General features: G+C 44.0%; 1 protein-coding gene across 1 annotated transcript in view; it reads left to right on the top strand.

Moving 5' to 3' along the window:
- The first annotated feature begins 278 nt into the window (after positions 1-278).
- Positions 279-21,266, top strand: part of LOC310835195 (uncharacterized protein) — an 81,920-nt gene continuing 60,932 nt past the window's right edge. Inside the window, exon 1 of the mRNA XM_083720004.1 lies at positions 279-488. Coding sequence (XP_083576130.1) covers positions 388-488 — 101 coding nt within the window. The 5' untranslated portion in view covers positions 279-387. The remainder of the gene's footprint in view (positions 489-21,266) is intronic.

The following is a 21,266-nucleotide window of genomic DNA, read 5'->3' as shown; positions in this document are numbered from 1 at the left end:
TTGAGTCCTGTGAGAGGAAGGACAGCCCTTTTTTCCCCCTCGGAGTTAGTGGAGGAAGGTTTATCCATGGGATTGAATGATATTAATGAGAACCAGCAGAGAGAGCTTTTAAATACATACTTGAGAGAATGAAGAAGGGGTGCTGTTGCACGAACCGCTGCACTCCCACTTCAATTATTAATAGAATCTCTTTTTAGAAAGGAAAAACCTCTCTTTTGTCCCTCTCTCTCCCTCAAGTAGAGGAGACTAGCCGGAGAGTCATTGCTCTGCTTAAGATTACAATTGGACAGCTACTCACTGTGTGTATCTGAGCATTCAGCAAGGCATTTAGAAAGCCAGCGGTCCCTTTCCTGCCAGGATGCATGAAAGAGTTGGAGAACACAAGCAATGCTAACTGACGGGTGGAATCTGACCAAGTTTGAGAGTGTCAGTCTAATTCATTGGTCTTCTCCTAGCAGGTTGGGGCCAGTAATTGACTCTAATATCAGGTGAGTCACATCAGGAGAACCATTGCCATTTTTTACTCCCGCTTAGGTTTGTTTGTTTGTTTTTTTAAAAAAGAAGAGTACAGAGTCTCTGGCCCGCTGCCTATATAATGTTCACTTTAGGCAATAAGGCAACGCTATACTTGCTCTGATACTTAACTGTTGTTAATAGTGGCCATGGTTCCTTGCCTTAACCTTGATTAAAATCTCAAGGATATAGAGGGACACCTCTTTCTTGCAAGGAGAGAAGCAGGGAACAGGTATGAACCATACGCCCATCAGTATCCCCAGTGGAGCCCATTAATGGAGGCCAGGTATGTCCATTGCCCTCTGCTGCATCTTCAGGTAACCATCAAACCCTTTAGATTTGCAGATACCATCTTTGATATTTTATATTTTGCCTTATTTTTAATGTATGGCAACTCCTTGCTTTAACAGTCTATACATTATTGTAAGTAAATAAATAAACAAATCCAGCATCAAGCAAAAATGAGCTCTGGGGACTGTCCTGTTCCATTTTTCAGCATCTCCTTTATGCAAGCAAATCCACTAATAAGCAACAGGATGGTCGCACCATAAATTCGCCTCTCTCTAGGCAGGAGATTAGTTATTTGATTAGTTGGAGGTGGCTTCTTAACAAATCCAAAAAGTGAAGGTGGGAGCACTTTATATTAAAGAATATGGAGCATAGTTTAAAGAATTTGATCAGCTGTACAATTTTTCACGTGCTAAGCAATTATATGTTAGACTTCATTCACGCCTTGAATTGCAAGCACGGCTGCTAGCATTTACAGGAAGCTTAAATTATTCTTGAAGAACAGTTTAATTTGGTGTGTTCTGAGTTATTTCTTTCCATTACATTGTTACAGCCTCAATCTGCATAGTTTAAATGAATAATGCTTAGCTCTTTGTAGACATCTGTCTGTTGCAAAGTTATCTAGATAAACTGTACTATTTTGAAGGCTATTCGCTTTGGGGGAGGCATACAATATCACACCCATGTCTATATGGAAATTTCTTTGAGAGTTTTCTCCATGAATCACATGGAATGAGGCAGTCTTTCCCCCTTCAAGAAAGCTTCTCAGCAGAAGGCACTGATGCTTTCGTTATAGGCGATGACCTTTTTATTCGCCCAGGCTTTTTAATTGCCTTTTATTGTGCATGGATAGCTCAGTTGGTTAGAGCATGCTGCTGATAATGCCAAGGTTGAAGGTTCGGTCCTTGTATGGGACAGCTGCATGGGGTTAGACTAGATGATCCTCAGGGTCCCTTCCAATTCTATGTTTAATTTTGGCTGGATCTTTCCCAAGGTGTTGACATGGGCTTCCGAGAAAGACTGTTTGATCTTTTCCTGCTCCATTTCTTTTCACTTGCTTTTAAATTATTTTTATGTTCTGTTGTTAATTTGCTCATCGCTTTCAGTATTTTTAATAGGAAAGCAGTCTAAATTTTAGCAGCAAAATGACACTTTAGAGGCAATTACCAGAAAATCTTTCATTTACATAAAACCTAGTTAACTACTACAATGGTTTGTTCCTAGCAGTATAATGCTTCACGCAAAGGAGCTGTCCGTGGTGCTGGAGTCCCAACTTCCATCACGCCCAGCCAGCATGGCCAATGGTAAGGAATGCTTAGAGGTATTGTCCAGCAGCATTTCTTGGGCCACATATTTCTCTGCTCCTGCTTCAGAATGTACTGGGTCAGTACAATATGCAGAAGTGGCATGTTCCCTTGCTTTGGGTCAGGCATCAGTTAGCAACTAAAAACAGCAGAGCTCCGGAAGTTAGTAAAGTTAACTCTTTATTCAAAGTGAAACAGAAGCACTCCGGCCGAGTGGTCCCAGCAAGCCCAGCAAGCCTTCTCTACAGGTCTTGCCCTGATGAGGCAGGTGCAAGAAGACTGAAGGTCCTTGCCTTCCCAGTGCCCATTCATGCTACTCTTCCCCCAGGTCCTTTAAAGGCAGTCTCAAACTGTGCCTGCACACAACTGAATTCTATTCAGCCGCTTCATTTCCCTGCATGTCCTACGAGATGAAGGGGGAAAGGAGTGAGCACAGCCAAAGGGTGAGACTCCCTGGCCTCTGCAGCATCCTGCCTCTCTGTCTCTTGGTCCCACACCTCTCCAACCCCCTCTTCTGCCTTGGAGTCTGAACTGTCCTCTGCTCCAGACTCTTCCTGCTCACTAAACCCTGTTACCTCCCTTGTGTATGACCCTTCCTCCTTGCAGTCTGCTGTTCTTCCCTCTTCTCCTTCTGACCACTCATCAATGTCCCTGGCTCTGAGCTGTCTTCTCAGGGGGTTCCTTGGGGGCTTCCCAGCTGGCACCTCCCACCACTTGCTCAGTAAACTTGCAAACGTCCAACTGTCTGAATATTAAACCAAATCCAAATCATTTTTTCCTCTCCCATTCTCCAAAAGGGAGTACAGTGGTGCCTCTGGTTATGTACTTAATTCATTCCGGAGATCCATTCTTAACCTGAAACTGTTCTTAACCTGAAGCACCACTTTAGCTAATGGGGCCTCCCGATGCTGCCGCTCCACCGCCCCGCGATTTCTGTTCTCATCTTGAAGCAAAGTTCTTAACCCGAGGTACTATTGTTGGGTTAGCGGAGTCTGTAACCTGAAGCGTATGTAATCTGAAGCATAACCCGAGGTACTACTATACAGTCATACCTCATGTTATGTTTGCTTCATGTTATGTTTTTTTCAGGTTGTGTCCCATGGCGACCCGAAAGTACCAGAAAGGGTTACTTCTGGGTTTCGCCGCTCGTGCATGCGCAGTAGCACTAAATCGTGCTTTGTGCATGTGCACAAATACCAAATTGCACAGTGTACCTGTGCAGATACAGTGCTGAGGGCTGCAAGCTTTTCACGGTGCGAATGGGGTTCCAGAACAGATCTCGTTTGCAACCAGAGGTACCACTGTATCCAACTGGCCTGGAGACTTTATTCCCCATGTACTTAAGAAGTTGAAGGTTTAGAGAAGCAAGGAATCCACACCTTGGTGGCGTGTCGTCCATGACCTAAGCTCCAGAGTTCGTCCCCCAGGCAATATGTATCCCACCTTCTGCCTTACAGACATCTAAGGGACAAACTACACAGTACCCTGGAGATCCTGATTAACTCTTCTGATATTCTTCATTTTCATTTAAATAGGAACAGCGGGCTTTGAATCTGATCAGATCACAGGTGTTGGTGGGAGACGTGGGGGTTTAACTCTTTCCCGCTGTAGTTTTCTTTTTGCTTTTAAATCAAAACTGCTTTTATTTTATCCCTTCTGTGGGAGGTGTGGCAGATGGCTACTGGGGGGGGATAACTTTTTTTGGGTGGTGACACTACAGTTATGCAGCAGCTCCCACACCACTATCGAGATCAGTGCCAGGCCTTTTTAGTTTTCCCAAGCTTGTTAATCTCTTCCGGCTCTAAATGGCTTCTGCTATTATTTTTATCTTATTTTAAATATTTCCTTGCTGATCTGTTTCATTATATGTGTTTTTTCAGATTTGTTTTCATTCTGATTGTAAGCCTGAGAACATGGTTTTAGGGGAAGCATGTGCACGCTGAAAATGAACAAATAGATGTTCTCACATCTAAATGGCATGGACATGTATTATTGTTGGCAGAGGGCCAGCACCAGGGATGGGCACTGTCCTGCATCCTCCAAGGTCCCTACCTCAACAGTGGGGCCACTGCTAACCACCAAGCACCCCTGGTACTATTGCTGTTGCTCCTTCCCATTGACACCCTTCACTGTCTCTTTCTCAACATTCCACAGGAAGAAGGTTAGAAAGCAAGTCACTGTCTGATCATCTGCTTGCTTCCTACTTTGGGTGGACATAGGGATTGGGTCATAGGAAAAGGAAGAGTAAATTGATGGTGGTGGTAAGAAAGAAAGGGATCTACTGATGGCTTCAAAGTGTTGGTGCTGACCTTTAAAGCCCTAAACGGCCTTGGACCTGTATACCTGAAGGCAGTGCTTTTTTTCTAGAAATATAGGTGCCGGTACTCACCATGAAGTTACAGTAAGTGCCACACTTTTTAGCAACAACAAAAAGAGGTGCTGGTCCTGCATACCCTTCAGTACCCCCTGGGGGGGGAATGCACTGCCTGAAAGAACATCTACACTCCCATCGCTCAGCCCAGACATTGAAGTCCACCTCTGAGGGTCTTCTGGAGGTTCCCTCACTACGAGAAGTGAAGCTACAGGGAACCAGGCAGAGGGCCTTCTCGGCAGTTGGGATACTGCCAGGGAGACAAAAGCCACCACTGCCTCCACGTCGGACTCCGGACGTCTATCGATCTCCCATAGATACAGTATCAGTGATTAGTGACACGAGCTCCAGAAATAGATTGCCACATTCCTGGGCTGATGCACACTCCATCAGCAGAATTCACACACAGCAAAAGTTGCACTCAGGAGGGTATCATTTAGAATGTTTATTCAGCGTTGGTCAGAACAAAGAACAAACATGACTGCCTGCTAGCGTGTTCTGGCGCAGAGAGAGAAAACGAAAGCAATAGCAAACATAAACATCCTGTGAACAGGAAATACGCAGACTCTGTGACTCACAAGCCTGCTCCCTTTTAAGGTGGAACGGAAATATCCTAACAGTGGCGCCCACCCTATGGAATGCCCTCCCATCAGATGTCAAGGAGATAAAGAACTACACAACTTTTAGAAGACATCTGAAGGCAGCCCTGTATTGGGAAGTTTTAAATGTTTGATGGAGTCAGCACTGGTTTGGAATGTGTCTTTTAACAACAGCCTTCTCTAGCCTGATGCCTTCCAGAAGTTGCTGGACTTCTAGTCCCATCAGCCCCAGCCAGCACAGCCAATCGTCAGGGATGATGGGAGTTGCAGCCCAGCACCTGGAGGTCGAAAACATGTGAAAGGATAGGACTTCCATTTCTGAGTATTTTAAAGGGGCTCTCCAGATTTGACAAGAGGTCCTTCTTTTGTTTTTGGGTATCTGCACATGAATACAAATGTTACAGTAACAATCAGCCCAGAATCAACTTGACCCCCTACTCTGGCCCCTACTACCTATATTGTATTCCTACTGTTGACAAAGAGAGGGAGAACTGTTGCATAAGTAGTTCTGGGATAGACATTTAATACACTGGCTGCCATTATCAGAGACAGTTGCTGGAGTTAAGAGAGGAGAAAGTTTAAGCAGTGAGCTATGGCGTTTCTCACCACTTAAATCACTTGGTAATTCATCAGGCATCTGAGCTAATGAACGAGGGCAGGCTGAGTGATTGCCTGTTAACTACCAGGCACTTACAATCTGTCCCAGGAATGGCTGCATGACAGAGATGAAGGTCTTCCTTTAGCATAGTTAGGCTGATTAATAATATTGTGAGGGTGTCTAGCCGCAGAGTATCTAGGATCGAGTGGTAATCGCACCTTTCTTCCTGTTTGTGCCATTTACATTTTGATTAGTTACTTATCAGATGCTGCCATTGTTTGTAGAAGGGTTTGTGGAGATCAGGTAGCTTAAACGGCTGTTCCAAATTGTGCATGCATACCGAGTGCAAAATGATAACCAGTGCCAAAATGTTTAATAATGTGCACTAGACATGGCACTTAGACTTAATCCAGCTGGTAGAGTTCACCAAACCGAAGACCCACAAACCATGTATGGCAGCAGCTCACCATCAATTTCATTTCCTGTATTTTGCTGCCAGCTTGGACTGGCAAACATTGAGGAGGGGGGTTCTGAAATACTTGGCAGACCAATGTCTGTGGTTGGTGGGCTGCATTGAGCTTTGTAAGTCCAAAGAAAGGAAGAGCAAATCTCTCTATTTCTGATTGGTGTTACTGTCATGTTTTCTGATCTGTGTTGCTTTCTAGTGTTTTTACCCATAAATTCACACCATCCTGTTTCAGAATTTATCTGAAAATTCCTTTTTGTTTTTTAAATTTGCACAAAAAGTGCACACATGTAAATACTGGTCAAGGGGACGCGGGTGGTGCTGTGGTCTAAACCAGAGAGCCTAGGACTTGCCGATCAGAAGCTCGGTGGTTCGAATCCCCGTGACGGGGGATCCCGTTGCTCGGTCCCTGCTCCTGCCAACCTAGCAGTTTGAAAGCACGCCAAAAAGTGCAAGTAGATAAATAGGTACCGCTCCGGCGGGAAGGTAAACGGTGTTTCCGTGTGCTGCTCTAGTTTGCCAGAAGCGGCTTAGTCATGCTGGCCACATGACCCGGAAGCTGTACGCCGGCTTCCTTGGCCAAAAAAGCGAGATGAGCGCCACAACCCCAGAGTCGGCCACGACTGGACCTAACGGTCAGGGGTCCCTTTACCTTTAAATACTGGTCAAAGAAAACTTATGCCATAGTACATTAATTAAAAGACAACGAACAATGATTTAGCACACAAGATTTGTGGGATGTAATCCATTGGTACAGCCTAATGTAACATTCCTTATTTCCCTAGAATTTTTTCCATAAAAGAGCCAAGCCATGCAGCCATTTTCTCAGTCTCTTGAAGTTTGTCTTTCTGTTGTCTTGTTCTATCTTTTGCTGCCATGCAACACATGAGTTCATCTCCATATGAGATGAACTCACAGTTTATTGTGTGAGTTACTAAGAAAAGCCTGCCTTTCAGGGATCAAATCGTAAACTGAGATGTGAGTAAACTTTTTGTTACTCTTGTGTCTTAATCCTTTATGAGGGATTAAAGAGGACACCAGGAAATAATCTTAACTAAGAGATTCAAATGAATCTGCAAACTAGCTTTCAGCTATATTGAGAGGAATCTGCTCTGCTACATCATTTACTAGAGTGAGTGAAGGAAGGACAATACTTATTCAACAGTTTCAGGTTAAGAACGGACCTCCAGAATGAATTAAGTTCTTAACCCGAGGTACCACTGTATAATATATCGAACAATGACATTGCTAGAAGGATTTCCTTTCTGACAGATAAATGACCACCCAGAACTTTTTCATGTATATGTGATTTTACTTTATTTTATTTTGCTTTGAGCTTTTTAAATTTTGTACGGTAATTGGTGTTTTTTTGTTTTGATACTGGTCATTGGCTGTTAATAAAATGACTTATTAGTCATTAGTTTGAGGGACCTAAAAACTGGCTTATGCTGAGTCAGGTCATTGCTCCATCTAGCTCAGTATTCTCTGAAAAGATTGACAATGGCTATCCAGCATTTCAGAGGGGGTTAGGTTCTACCAGAAAAGAAGTTTGCAATGATGGGTGATGTTTAACGGGTGCTCACATGTCACTTGTGATAGTTTTTTGCACTGTTGTATAGTACTTACCAGCCTACCAGTCTGGCCTCAACCCTTCTTGGAATCTTCACTATTCTGTCTCATCATTCTGGAAACTCTGACAAGGACAGAAGGAACTTGAAGCAAACTCAAAGAAACGATTCCCTCCCCACTGCCAATTCTGTTCACTTAAAACTCCTTGAGGGACCATTTGATGTTATACTTCCCATGTAGGAAGAATTGCATCTGTCACAGGATAGCAGATGGAAGATTCCAGTTTCCCATATGTAAGCAATCAGTCATCATCGCTTACCGTATCCGCATGCTACTTAACAGTGGAAATCAAACTAGGCTGAGCTAGGTCTAACGCATCTTTTGGCAGCTGAAACTTACTGTTTGAATTAGATCCTCATAGATTTAGTTGTGGGCTTTCAATTTTGTGTGTGATTCTTGTTTTTTAAAGCAAAAATTGTTCAATTTTTTGGGCTCCTATGGTATATGAAGTTATAACTACTTGGAGTGCTCTCCTTATTGGGGCACAGTTGTGTAAAGACCTTATTTGTATTATTATGGAATCTCTGTGCAGGTCAAGTAGGTTAATTTATTCTCTTTTACCTGGTTAGACATGGGAGAAGAAGAGGCATTGTTACACACCCCATTGATACAATTTCCACTTTGTTAGAAGCTGCTGGAATCTATATGTGGCTGTCCCATGTGGTACACAGAGGTACAGGCAGTAGCCTTCTCAGTGACGACCCAATCATTCTGGGTAGGGAAAATATGAAAGGCTTCCTTTTTAAAGCCAGGTCTTACCTGAGGGAACAAGCTGTTCCTGGTAGTTCTGGTGTGCCCTTTTATTCTGGGGTGGCCTTTGGTTCTGCATCCTAGTTTGCCCTGCGATCCTCACTTGCTCTTCAGTCCTGACTCCTTTCTTGTTCTTCAGTTCTGCTTCATGGTTTGTCCTCCAGTCCTGACTAACTCCTTGGTCCTGGCTCCTGGCTTGTCCCGCAATCCTGTCCCATGGTTGGTCCTGCCTTGCTCATTAGTTCTGACCAGTTCTGACTAACTCGTGGTTTCCAACTCCTGGCTCACTTCAGAATGTTGACCATGACTCAGCCCACTGTCTGTTGTGCACGGCATCATATGTCTGCATGAAGGTTAATGGAGCACTGCGTTTGGTCTGGGAGGGGGCACTGGAGTTGGCAATTTTAACTAGAATTGCCTTTACTGTCTTTTGTTTGTGGGAACGGGGTAGTTTATCCAGTAAATCCAGAACAGCCACTTTCAGAATGTTGGAATTTGCTGTGCGATGAGGAGATGACCAAGAGAAGGAATAACTTTCACTGCAGCCTTGCCAACCCTGGTTGTTGTATTAAAAACGACAACAGTGCATTGTTACAGTTACTGCAGAGTGCGTAATAACAATGAACTGCATTGAAGGGTTGTTGCAAAACTGCTCTCTTTTCAGCTTCACCGTCTTGCAATAGGAAAATAATAACAACAGGACAGTTGTAAGCCACTGAGGATAATAGTTATGAACTGTGTTTCTTATATGTATTGGCAGAGACATATTTAATAAAAACTAAAATAACAACAGCAACATTTTTACACGCAGCAAGACCTAAGTTGGAACTATTATGGGCAGCTGTATTTGCTTCTACCATTTAAATTTAATTTTTTTGAGTGGTGAAGAACACTTTCCTCACAAATCACAGCAACACTAATATCATCATTTTCTCCATTGTTTTCTACAAGTGGCACTGTGTTATTTGGCTATAGCCCTCTAATCTCTATATTCAGAACTGCTTTAATTTTGCCATTGTTGTTGCTTTAATTTTGCCATTGATCTGTTGTTAGCAACTGATCAAGCCTTAATATCTATTATTATGCATTGATTGGTTGTGCCTGTGTAGAATATCTAATCCTGATTAGAAGAGTTCTTAGAAGAAGAGGAGCCTGCCTCTGGACTTGTTCTCTGCCAGTCTTAAATTGCAGCCTGGATCGCTTGACCTTGCATTGTCTTTTCACCTCTTTTATCTCAGTCAGACTCAATCTATTATACAGTTAACTTGAACAGCAAAGTTCAACTACTTATCAATAAAGTCGATGACGGATTTATGTGAAAGTTTGGATTGGATTAGGGTTTAGCTGACAGAATCCCCACACCACCTAATGTTTGCTAAGGTCAGAACAGGCAGGTGTTATTTTTATCCCCTAGATGGGGAGGTATAGTAGGTATAGCATCAAAAGTTGCCTGGAACATCTACTATCAAACAATGAAATGCTCAGAGCTGTGTGCTTCAACGTGTATGTCACTGCTGGGCAATGGTTTCATTTAGTGTATCTCTTATAGCCTGCTTGTTGCCATACTTTTCTGCTATCACCTAGATGAGCTGTGTTTTGGACAGACCTTTCCCAAATTGAGATACATTGAACTTTTGTCCAGTGGCTTCCTGGCAATTCGATTACCTGATCCTTCCCTTATTCAAGTTGAGTGAGTCTGTGTGGGTGCGCCTGGTCATGCCCCATCTCAAAAATGCGGCCAGGGCTGTGGCCTCCCAGCCCCCCCATCTCTTTCTTATCAGGATTCAGCCTCAGTTTATTAGCCCCTATCCAGCCCTTCTCTGGCTCCATTTCAGCACCTGGTCGGGAAAGACCGCTATCAGAGAACTACTCCCAGTCAGTGCGGACAGCACTCAGCTAGATGAATAAGTGGTCTGATTCTGTATAAGCTTCCTGTTCCTATGTACAAGCGCTTCTTGCTTCTAATGAATCACCTCTAGATATTGCTTCGTGATAATTGCTGCTGTGACTACCTCTTGGTCTGCCAATCAAAAAGGACAGAAGCATAATGGCGAACCCCAGCACTAACTCTGCTGCAAACAAAAGCACTTAATGTAGTCTGGTCAGAAAGAGAAAATTGCTCCAGGTGTAACTGAGTGTTAGAGTCACAGTTCTCATCTGAAAAGTGTAAAGCTGCTCAATTAGCTCAATGCAAATCGAGTATTGTCTCTGGCAGAAACTCTGGCTCATTTTACGGCACACTCCTTGACTTTCATGAATGGAAGGCAAATTGCTGATAGGTCAGCCCCCCTTAGCAACCGTGTAGAGCAAGCACAAAGGAATGGCTGCTAAAACAACTTGCTGTTTCGGTCTCTGCAGCTGACCTGTTGCTGTTTATGGTCCCAGCTCTTGAAAAAGCTGCGCCACGGAAGGAAGAACTCATGCCAAGTTTCATTGTAATCACTGAAGTTCTGTCTGGCTCAAACTGTCAATCCCTTCTGAGCAACACAACGCTAATTGGATTAACTGAATGGCTGAGGGCAGAACCAAAAAATACAACCCAACTGCCTTATTGTTCAATATATTTCTTTATAGATCATTGTACTTTTATTCTCTGTTACAGACATCAGCTGTTGTGGTGGGAATGTGAAACAGGTCTACCATTTTGAGCAACTGTGCTGTTGTTGTTTTGATCAAAAAAAGAAAGTACAATGAACTACACCATATACCAGTCTCACCTTACACCGGTCTTTCCCAACCTGGTGCCTTCTAGGTGTTTTGTAATATAACCCCCATCATCGCTGGTCATTGGCCATCCTGACTGTGTCCCAAAAGCATCAAGAGATACTCAGATGATGAAGTCAACTCTGCACCATTGATGGCAGGGAAATGCATTTCATAACTACATCAAGACATTGAGTCTGTTGAACTAGATCAGGCATAGGCAAACTCCTGCCCTTCAGATGTTTGGGACAACAATTCCCATCGTCCCTAGCTAACAGGACCAGTGGTCAGGGGTGATGGGAACTATAGTCCCAACATCTGGAGGGCCGGAGTTTGCCTATGCCTGAACTAGATATTATGGAGATAAAAAAGGAAAGTTGATATGCAGATACAGCTTTGGCAGCCGACCGGGATTCTTTGTTACCTATAGTTCTCTACTCCTCTTCTCTTCTCGGAATCAGAAGGCATCCATTGTACATATTTGCCACAGCATCACTTCTCACCTCCCATCTCTGGGACAACCTCCTTCACCACTAACAATTAACTGCCATTTTGTCATTATTTTTCAGTATGTTCTGATACCTTCTATCTAGCTCTTCTGTGGACCTTACAAGAGCACTCTGCTACCTCAAGTAAACTCTTTAAAGTTACTCACATGGTGTTCCTGAGTGCTTGAAAAATGTGCTAGTTTCCAAGCCAGCCAGCAACACAGACAGCAAAGAACAGAGCCCGAGTTGCAATGAGAAATGGTTCCAGTAGCACATTTGAGCTAACTTTTCCCCAATTGTTCATGATCCAGAAGGACCTTTTCCTCTGAAGATGGGGAAATGGTCTGCAAAATGTGTCCTGACCAAACACAGTAACATAGTTTTAATCAAAAGTGACAGTTACTAAGGGTAACTACTGAAGGCAATTGTGGCATCCTCCCTTATTGAGATGGAGACCTTAGGAGGCCTGATATCAAATTAGTATGCACATGCCTGTTCTGGATTCAGCTACTGTTTTAAATCCTAGGCTTGTATCCAGTGGTGACCCTCACACTAATGGAAAGCTATTTGATCCAGGAGAGATTTATGTTAGCAGAACTTCCTCCTGGCAACCTTCCACAGCAGATCCCATGGCGTTCCAACAACTCTTGGGCAGATTTTACAGGGGCTTTGAGGAGGAGGGAAAATAACCAAAACTTACCTTACTCATACTTCCCATTCCACTTGCAGAATCCTCTACAGGATCAAAGAGCCTCATCATTGCAATGAACACAATTGAATACAATGCAGTTCCCAAGCACCCACTGTCTCACCCCAAAGTTACCAAGTAAAATTCCTTGGGCCAGATTCAGTTGTGCTAGCAGGAGCTAGCACAATGAGTCCCTCCAGCACAACGGGGCTTTCCATTCTCTCCTCCCCCAATCTGCCCTTCCAGTCAGCTTTAGGGGGGGAGGTCAGGAGAGTCCCCAGACCAGCATGTGCGGGGCGGGGGAGAGTTCATTTTGCAGCTGGAACAATTGCAATAGTGCATTGTTGAATTCCAGCCTTCGTTCATAATTTTTGCTTATTGACATCTAGCAAATTATTGTGCAGATTGCTTTAACGTCTTTCTGTTTAGTGAATAATTTCATCCTCTGCGGTGAGGCAAACAGCCTACTAATAATATTTTTAAAAGATGGTTGCACTCTGAGTCAGTAGGCAGCCATAGATAGGTAGGAATGTCGTAGGAGGTTGTTTCAAAATGGATGGAGATGCCAAGGATTATATCTCGCTTCAAGGGCAACCGTTTGGTACAGGGAAATATCAATTAAAGCTGAAATGGCTGCTCAGCTGATTGTTTTGAACATGTGGGCTCCTTGTAGACGACAGTAATGCCCAATATGAGCGTAATATTCCTGGAGTGGCACCATTAAGATGATATGCATCCTTGAATGGAATTTCACAGTGGAGTAATAGCTATAGTGGAGCTATATAGCACAGAGGTAGCATTTGCATCTTCTTATGCATTGTGCAAGCTACAGACCTTTAAAATATTATAATTATTTGGTATTACGGAGAAGAAGCATGGCCAGGTTAATGAATGGGACCATGTTCTGGGAAATGTGGCTCTTTTATCTAGCCCCTCAAAATACAAGTGCACGCCGCAATTTAAAGTGAAAAGATTCCTTTTGGAATCACTTAACATTTGGGTAGCCTCTTGTGCATTTAATAATTGTGTGGAAGAGAAATTTCAGCCAGTGCACATGGCTGCTGAAGGGAAAGGGGCCCTGCCCTCTTCTGCATATGGCCACCCTATTTGTAGAACCAGTGCTTTCTTTTCTTTAAAATAAAATTTTGGGGGGGGTACTCTCATTTTCCTACTCATATTGAAATACTGCCCCTCAATGAGGCCAAACTTAGACTCACAAAATGCTTAGGGAGTATGCGTACCCCTGCGTACCCACAGGGGGGAAAAGCACTGTATAGAACTATGCAGTTTCTGACTCTTCAGACTGCAAGGAATTTCCCCTTGTTTAGCAAATCTATAAGGCTCAGATTAGGCAGAGTGATGTGGTTGCTTCAGACAGCAGATGCAGCCTGGCAGTGGCAGTGAGGTGTTGTGGGGCAGAGCCATGTGGAACTTGGTACGTCCTAAGGTAGTCTTTTGCCCTCAGGTGTGGAGAAGAATGCTGCCCCATTGCCAGTGTTGAGTTAAGATTCATCTGCCAGCCCAGTCAACTTCTGAATGTAGAACAGGGAGGGGCAGCATTTTCTCCTTCACCTCTGGCAGCAAAAGGTTGCGGTCTGGGTTCTGGAAATTTGGCTGAAAAAATGAAGAGAACTTTCCGTTTTCCACGATTCAGCATGTTATGCTATTCAGAAGTGACACTAAATATGGAATGATGCTGGCATGAGCTACTCCTGGTTGGAGCAGTATTGTTGCTGCTGCAACACTTTATTCCTGCTTTGTGTCATGAGAGATCTGTGGGAGTTCTCACAGCAGATATAACCTAAGGGTGCTGAACTTGCATTGCAGAGCCAGTCCCTCCCCCTGGCCACTGTTCTGTGAACACAGCTAAGGACTCCTACTCAAACACAGCTGAATGAAACTCAATCAGGCTAGAATTTCCACCTAGTTCTCTAGCCTGTGGGAATGCTTTTCACCTCTTTTAACGGCATAACCGGTATGAACATTTGCCTCTATGGCCTTGCAACACAAGAAGACCATTTGTCTACTGAATGCTGCAGAGCTGTGGGATTTCAGGAATAGTCCCCTGTTCCTTCTTATTTCTTGTACAATTCACTGAACCAAGAGTACAGCACTGTCGTTTAATCTAGTGTAGAATGTAGCCGAGTTTAAATGTGGTTTCATCAGGCTCCGTGGTTATACATACAAAATTAACTTGAGGGCTTTACGCTAGCTGTGAGATTAATTGCAAATCAGGCCTTTGCATTGTGTCCGTCTTGAGCTGCAAGGAACGATAATTGTAAAGGAAAACGGGCTACAGTCGCCATACCCTGCATGCAAGGTTATGTAGCTGCAAGAAAACAACACTCAGTCCCTGAGAAAGAAACTTGGTGGTATTACAGGATTCCATTATAGGGGTTTTCTTCCCTGACACATAACTATTCTTTTATCATTCTTGTTAGCATTGCAAACCTTTGCAGTTACAGTTCTTGTCAGATGCTGTGGCTGGGACATAATAGAATAGTAATAGCCCTCTTAACCAATTTTACATCAAGACAGACCTCACTTTGGGGAAGAATTTTAAGTGCACGTACTTAAATTTCAGCCAGATATGAAATGGCGCTTTTAAGTGCCTTCTTGATTAGGGATGCTGTCAGGCATGGCTTGTAGTTCATTAGTAGGTTTTCAGGAGGAACTAGGTGACCTCTGTATGCACCTGCCTGCTTTCAGTTGTACATTTGATCCACAGATCGCTAGAAAAGGGAGAGATAGGTCGCTTGTTAGAACTGAGAATGAAATGAATTGCAGCGAAATAACAGCACAAGACTGGAAAGGGAAAAGGGGAAAATCCACTCCTTCCCTCGCATGGTGTGGAGAAATTGGATCGGACAAGGGAGATGGTTTTATCCCTCTCTCACAAAAGTAGAACTCGAAGCCTTCCAGCGATGCTGAATGTTGAGGGATTCAGGACAAAAAAATTCAGACAAGATGAAAGAATTTACTTCTTCGTACTGTGCACAATTGAACTATGGCATTCACTACCACAAGAAGTAGTGATGGCCACGAGCTTGGGTTGCTTTAAAAGAGGGTTATTATTTGTTTGTTTGTTTGTTTGTTTGTTTGTTTATTCATACATGGGATGCGGGTGGTGCTGTGGGTTAAACCACAGAGCCTAGGACTTGCTGATCAGAAGATTGGTGGTTCGAATCCCTGCGACGGGGTGAGCTCCCATTGCTCGGTCCCTGCTCCTGCCAACCTAGCAGTTCAAAAGCACATCAAAGTGTAAGTAGATAAATAGGTACCGCTCCGGCGGGAAGGTAAACGGCATTTCCGTGTGCTGCTCTGGTTCGCCAGAAGCGGCTTAGTCATGCTAGCCACATGACCTGGAAGTTGTACGCCGGCTCCCTCGAGATGAGTGCCGCAACCCCAGAGTCGTCCGTGACTGGACCTAATGGTCAGGGGTCCCTTTACCTTTACCTTGTACATACATACATACATACATACATACATACATACATACTCCACCCACCTGGCTGGGATTCCACAGCCACTCTGAGCTGCTCCCCACAGAACATTAAAAACACGATAAAACATCAAACATTAAAAACTTCACTAAAGAGGGTTGCCTTCAGAGGTCTTCTAAAAGTTAGAGAGTTGTTTATTTCCTTGACATCTGCTGGGAGGGTGCTCCACAGGGTGGGTGCCGCTACCGAGAAGGCTCTCTGCATGGTTCACGGGGACAAGGCTATGAACATCCGCTAGCCACAGGGATTATGCTCTGCCTGTCCTGTAGGAGCAGTATTCTTCTAAACACAACTTGCTGGGGATTGCAGCTTTTCACACACAAGTCCTGTTTGCCGGCTTCTGATAGGCACTTGACTGGTCACTGTGGGAACAGGACACCGAACCAGATGAGCCTTCAGCCTGATTCAGAAGGTCTCTTCTTGTTCATACTGTATGTTCAGAGGCACAAGTTGCTAAGGGTTGTCATGATCCAGGATCTGACTGTCCATTCTAAGGCAAGAGGAAAAACTGCGAGGGGAATGGGTCTATCTGCTGGCCATCAAGCAAGGGCTTGTTCCACCTGCCTCTAATAAGGTTAGAGCCTAATTTATGTGTATGAATCCCCTTGGTCTGTTTCACTGGCTTTCATGCTTTTATATTGCTTTATCGATCTCAGGCTGTACCTTTGTTTTAATGGATATTCTTTTCATATTGTACATAGTGTACACTGCTGAAATATTTTTGACATATTAAGTGGTTTGGAAATGCCTTTAAATAATGAATGGAATGACTAAATAAAGATATTAAAATAAATGAATCTGCAGGTTGGAGTACAATTGAAGCCGTCTGGATCTTCAGTCACAAATTCCACATTCAGAATACGCATCAGGTTATAGGAAAAGTCGTATTTGGTTCAGCTGTTCCCTCCAGCAACCTCCTAGCCCAAATCAATCACATACAGAAGCCTCGAGCACAGTGGATTTGTGTGCAAACCTGTTGGATTTGTGTATTTATATTTAAACATTATTTAATGCAAACAAGAATTAAAATTGCATGCTGTACCAATTTCGATGCCCGTATTTTGGAAACAGGGACAAGGCAACCCCCATTCATCCGGAGAAAGATGTGCTGAATATTATAACTTAGCCAAGATGAACTTTAGTCCCATTAATTTCAGTTTCTTTTCTTTCTTTTCTTCATCGTTAATTTTGTTTTTGTGGAATTCGAGCGTGGCTAACTTTCAGGTACTGGGCCAATACAGTATTCTGTCTCCCAACCGTAACATATTTGATCTATCTTTAAATAATGCATTTTCCCTCCATTCCCATCCTCTGTCTATCTCCATTGAAACCTCTAATGATACGCAACATGTTTCCTAAACAGAGTTTGAAACCTACAGTTAAAGCTGAAAGGGAGATGTCCCTAGGCTGGTGAGCAATTTACATAATCTCTAGCGTACAGGCATTCCAAAGAGCTGCACCTGCTTACGTTACACCTGTTTGGAGCTATAAGCAGATCTAGCATGTCTTTAACCAAAGCTTCATTAAAGTATTATGTTGTATACAAAATATTTTCTTCCTGGGGAATGCTGGGCAAGAGCCAAGGAAAGATGTTGCAGAGAGATGTATAGGAACGTGCACGCACGCACACACACATATGCATAATTATGTAGGCAGGAAAGAGAACCTTATCATCTGATAATGCCACCAACTCACCTGTGCTTGTTAATTGCTCTGTTTGTGCAAGAATGGAAATCTGCTCATCAGAGAGGGATTCTTTCTTTCTTTCTTTCTGAGAGACCCACGAAGAGGCAGTAGTCTGAAATCTGTCATCTGTGACAGGCAGGAGAAATATTGTGCCAGCATTGTATTGGCAAGGCTTACAATAGCTTATAATTTGTTTGCTGCTGCTTCTTCTTCTTCTTCTTCTTCTTCTTCTTCTTCTTCTTCTTCTTCTTCTTCTTCACTAAACTAGTATGTCAGCCACATTTTTATGCTTGCTCAAAGCTGTCAAAATGAAGGGAAAGAAGGACACAGGACTAATTTACAGTGGAACCTTGAGTTGCAAACGTGATCCGTGCAGGAGACACGTTTGCAACCCGCAGCGCCATGTCTGTGCATGCACGTGATGCAATTCAGTGCTTCTGCGCATGTGCAAAGTGTGATTTAGCGCTTCTGTGCATGTGCCGAAACCCGGAAGTAACCCGTTCCGGTACTTCCAGGTTCGGGCAGTCTGTAACCTGAAAACACATAACCCACGGCATTCACAACCCGAGTTATGACTGTACCTCTTCCTGAAACTTCCTTCCCCTTTCTAGTGTAGCGCTTACATCGGTCCATAGAAGGACTGGGGACTCAGCTACATTGGTAAAGAAAAAGCGCTTTATAAGTGTTGTATATGCATTATAACACTATGACACCAGATGACGCTGTGTTCTGTTTTTGCCAACCCGAGTTCTCATACAAAATTTACAATGCATTTAACTGAAACGCTTCTTTGATGCGTTTAGATCCAGCCCGTATTTTTCCCCAACTAAACAAATCTCCCCTAAATTCCCTAAAGAAATTCTCCCCTAAATATGAAATAATAAGTACTTGCCGGAAAAATTCTTCTCCATCTTGGATTAAAATCTGTACTGGGGAAGAAGTCAAGCATTCTCTCCTCCCAACCTGCCAAGCCCCCCGTCGCCTTTTCTTTTCTTTTTGCTGCTCCATAATTCTCCCCCCCCCCTTTCCCCATGTCAGACATTCTCTGGCATGTCAAATGCAAGGCATGCTGAAAAATGTGCCTTTTCCAGTGCTATGAAGCCATGTTAGCAACTGCTGGAAAACTACATTACCAAGTGCTTCTTGCACCTGGCATACAGCCATATCAGCACGCCAGACATTAGCAAGGGGAGTGGGAAATTATTATTATTATTATTATTATTATTATTATTATTATTATTTTATTTATACCTCACACTCCCCTGCCAAGACCGGGCTCAGGGCAGCTAACAACCAATAATTAAAACAAGTTGATTGAAATACAACTTAAAAAACAAGATTAAAATACAACATTAAAACATTAAAATGCAGCCTCATCACAGGAGGAGAAAGCAAAAAAGAAAGAAAGAGGGAGAGGGGGTCAAATTGATTCTAAGCCAAAGGCCAGGCAGAACAACTTTGTCTTACAGGCCCTGCAGAAAGAAATCAGATCCCGCAGGGCCCTGGTCTCATGAGACAGAGCGTTCCATCAGGCTGGGGCCAGTGTTGAAAAGGCCCTGGCTCTGGTTGAGGCTAATCTAACTTCCTTAGGGTCTGGGACCTCTAGGATGTTGCTATTTATGGACCTTAAGGTCCTCTGTGGGGCATACTGGGAGAGGCGGTGCCGTAGGAAAGAGGGAAAGAGCTATCCCTCTCCTTTTACTCATTATGGATTCCACCATGGGAGCTGACATAAGTACAGAGGGCACAGAGGATCTTGGTAATAGGCCAGGTTGGCTTGTTTTGGGTGAGAAGAGTGTTTGGTGCCTATGGGTGCATAGAAGGAGGGACTGAAACTTGTTGTGATCCAAACATCAGCAACCGGGTCTGAAATAGACTGGGGGGGGGCGACGGTTCAAAAGAACCAAGATTAATGGGGACATTTTAGTTCTTTAGAGCCCAATTCCATGCCTGAGGATCCCTTGATATCTGGCCCACCTATTTTTGTCAGATGTTGGAGAGGTTATGCCCCCTGTGATGAAGGTCTCTGTAACTTACCTTTAAGAAGAATGGTTAGTAAACATGCATTTCAGAGCCAGAGACAGGGGAGAAAATAGAGGAATCCCACTTTGTGGGGGGCGGGGGAGAGATGCTGTTGGACATAGGCACAGGGACACACTTGCCAAAGCTGTATTTGTGTTGCTGGTTACCTCACCATATACAAAAGAAGCCTTTTAAAAGAAAGCCTGAACTATTTCTATAGCCTTGCGTGACAAGTGAAATTATTTTCCTTAATGTTTTGCATAAGAGAGGCTGATCTCTCTCAACCCCCACCTACACCAGTCAGAAGATCAGCTATGTTTGCAATCCTACGGATGGTTTTAGCTTCTCCCTGGATGAAAGAGAAGGAAAGAAGAGAGACCAGAAAGATCAAGATGTGAAAGGAGGGGTGTTGAGTGAGCTGCTTGTCATGTTAAGCTGCACGGCTGTGATCTGGGGGCTGGGGGCTGGCGTGGCCAAGCCGGAGGCCAAAGGTGGTAGGAGGAGCCTCTGGGGAAAACACTGAGTGGAAATTTAGGTGCATGTTTTTTCATGCTCTTTCTCCCTTCCCTTCTGCCTCCTGCTGCTTTTTTGTGCCAAACAGGGAAAGACCAGCAGCTCAGAACTGTGTGACGTCACTTATGCAGCTAAGCTAGGGATGGCCCAAGTTATTCACCTAAACAATGCTCTCCCCTCCCCATGCACACCTAAATAATCTCCACTCAGTCTTCCTACCAGTCCTCACTCTGCCTTCCCCAGATTATCTTCCTGTCTTACAGCAACAGGAAACCATGAGAACAACAAGCTCCACATGAGCTTTCTCTCACTCTTATAAGCAAAAAAAAACCCCAAAAGGTACGTAAAGGACCCCTGGACGCTTAAGACGACTATGGGGTTGTGACACCAATCTCTCTTCAGGCTGAAGGAGCCAGTGTTTGTCCATAGACAGCTTTCCAGGTCATGTGGCCAACATGACTAAACTGCTTCTGGTGCAACAGAACACCTTGACAGAAACAAGAGTGAACGGAAACACCAATTACCTTCCCGCCACTGAGATACCTATTTATCTACTTGCACTGGCTTGCTTTCGAACTGCTAGGTTGGCAGGAGCTGAGACCGAGCAACGGGAGCTCACCCCGTCATGGGGATTCAAACCGGCGACCTTCTGATTGGCAAGCCCAAGAGGATCAGTGGTTTAGACCACAGCGCCACCCACAGTAGGTGTGCACTGTTTAGACTGCACCTCTTATTTTTTAAAAAAAAAACCCAGAGAGTAAGCTAAGAGTGCCAGCAGTAGTTCGACCTACAGGAACAGCCGCCACCACAACAGCCCCTCCAACTGCGGCGCCAGTTCCATGAGTGGCCGTAGGCGGTGGGAGAACAGCTTGTGGGAGCTGCTCACAGTAAACCAATCCTTTGATCAGCCACGACAAAGGAACCTACCGCCTGAGGCAGCTGCCTCGCCCTGTGTCATGAGTGGACCGGCTCTGGTTGATTAAGTAACCTACTTGGATATCTTTGACCTATAAAGCATGATACCTGCCTGTAACATTACCAGCAACTGCGTGTAGCTGTCATAAAACTACTGTCAGCCAGTATTGCCTCTTGAATGTCAAGGTAGAATGGTTGCCCTGGATGCAACCATTCTTGTCAGGGGGGAA

Source organism: Podarcis gaigeae, assembly GCF_964106915.1.
Source record: "Podarcis gaigeae genome assembly, chromosome: 17".
NCBI lineage: Eukaryota > Metazoa > Chordata > Lepidosauria > Squamata > Lacertidae > Podarcis > Podarcis gaigeae.
This window is presented reverse-complemented; position numbering and strand designations above follow the sequence as displayed.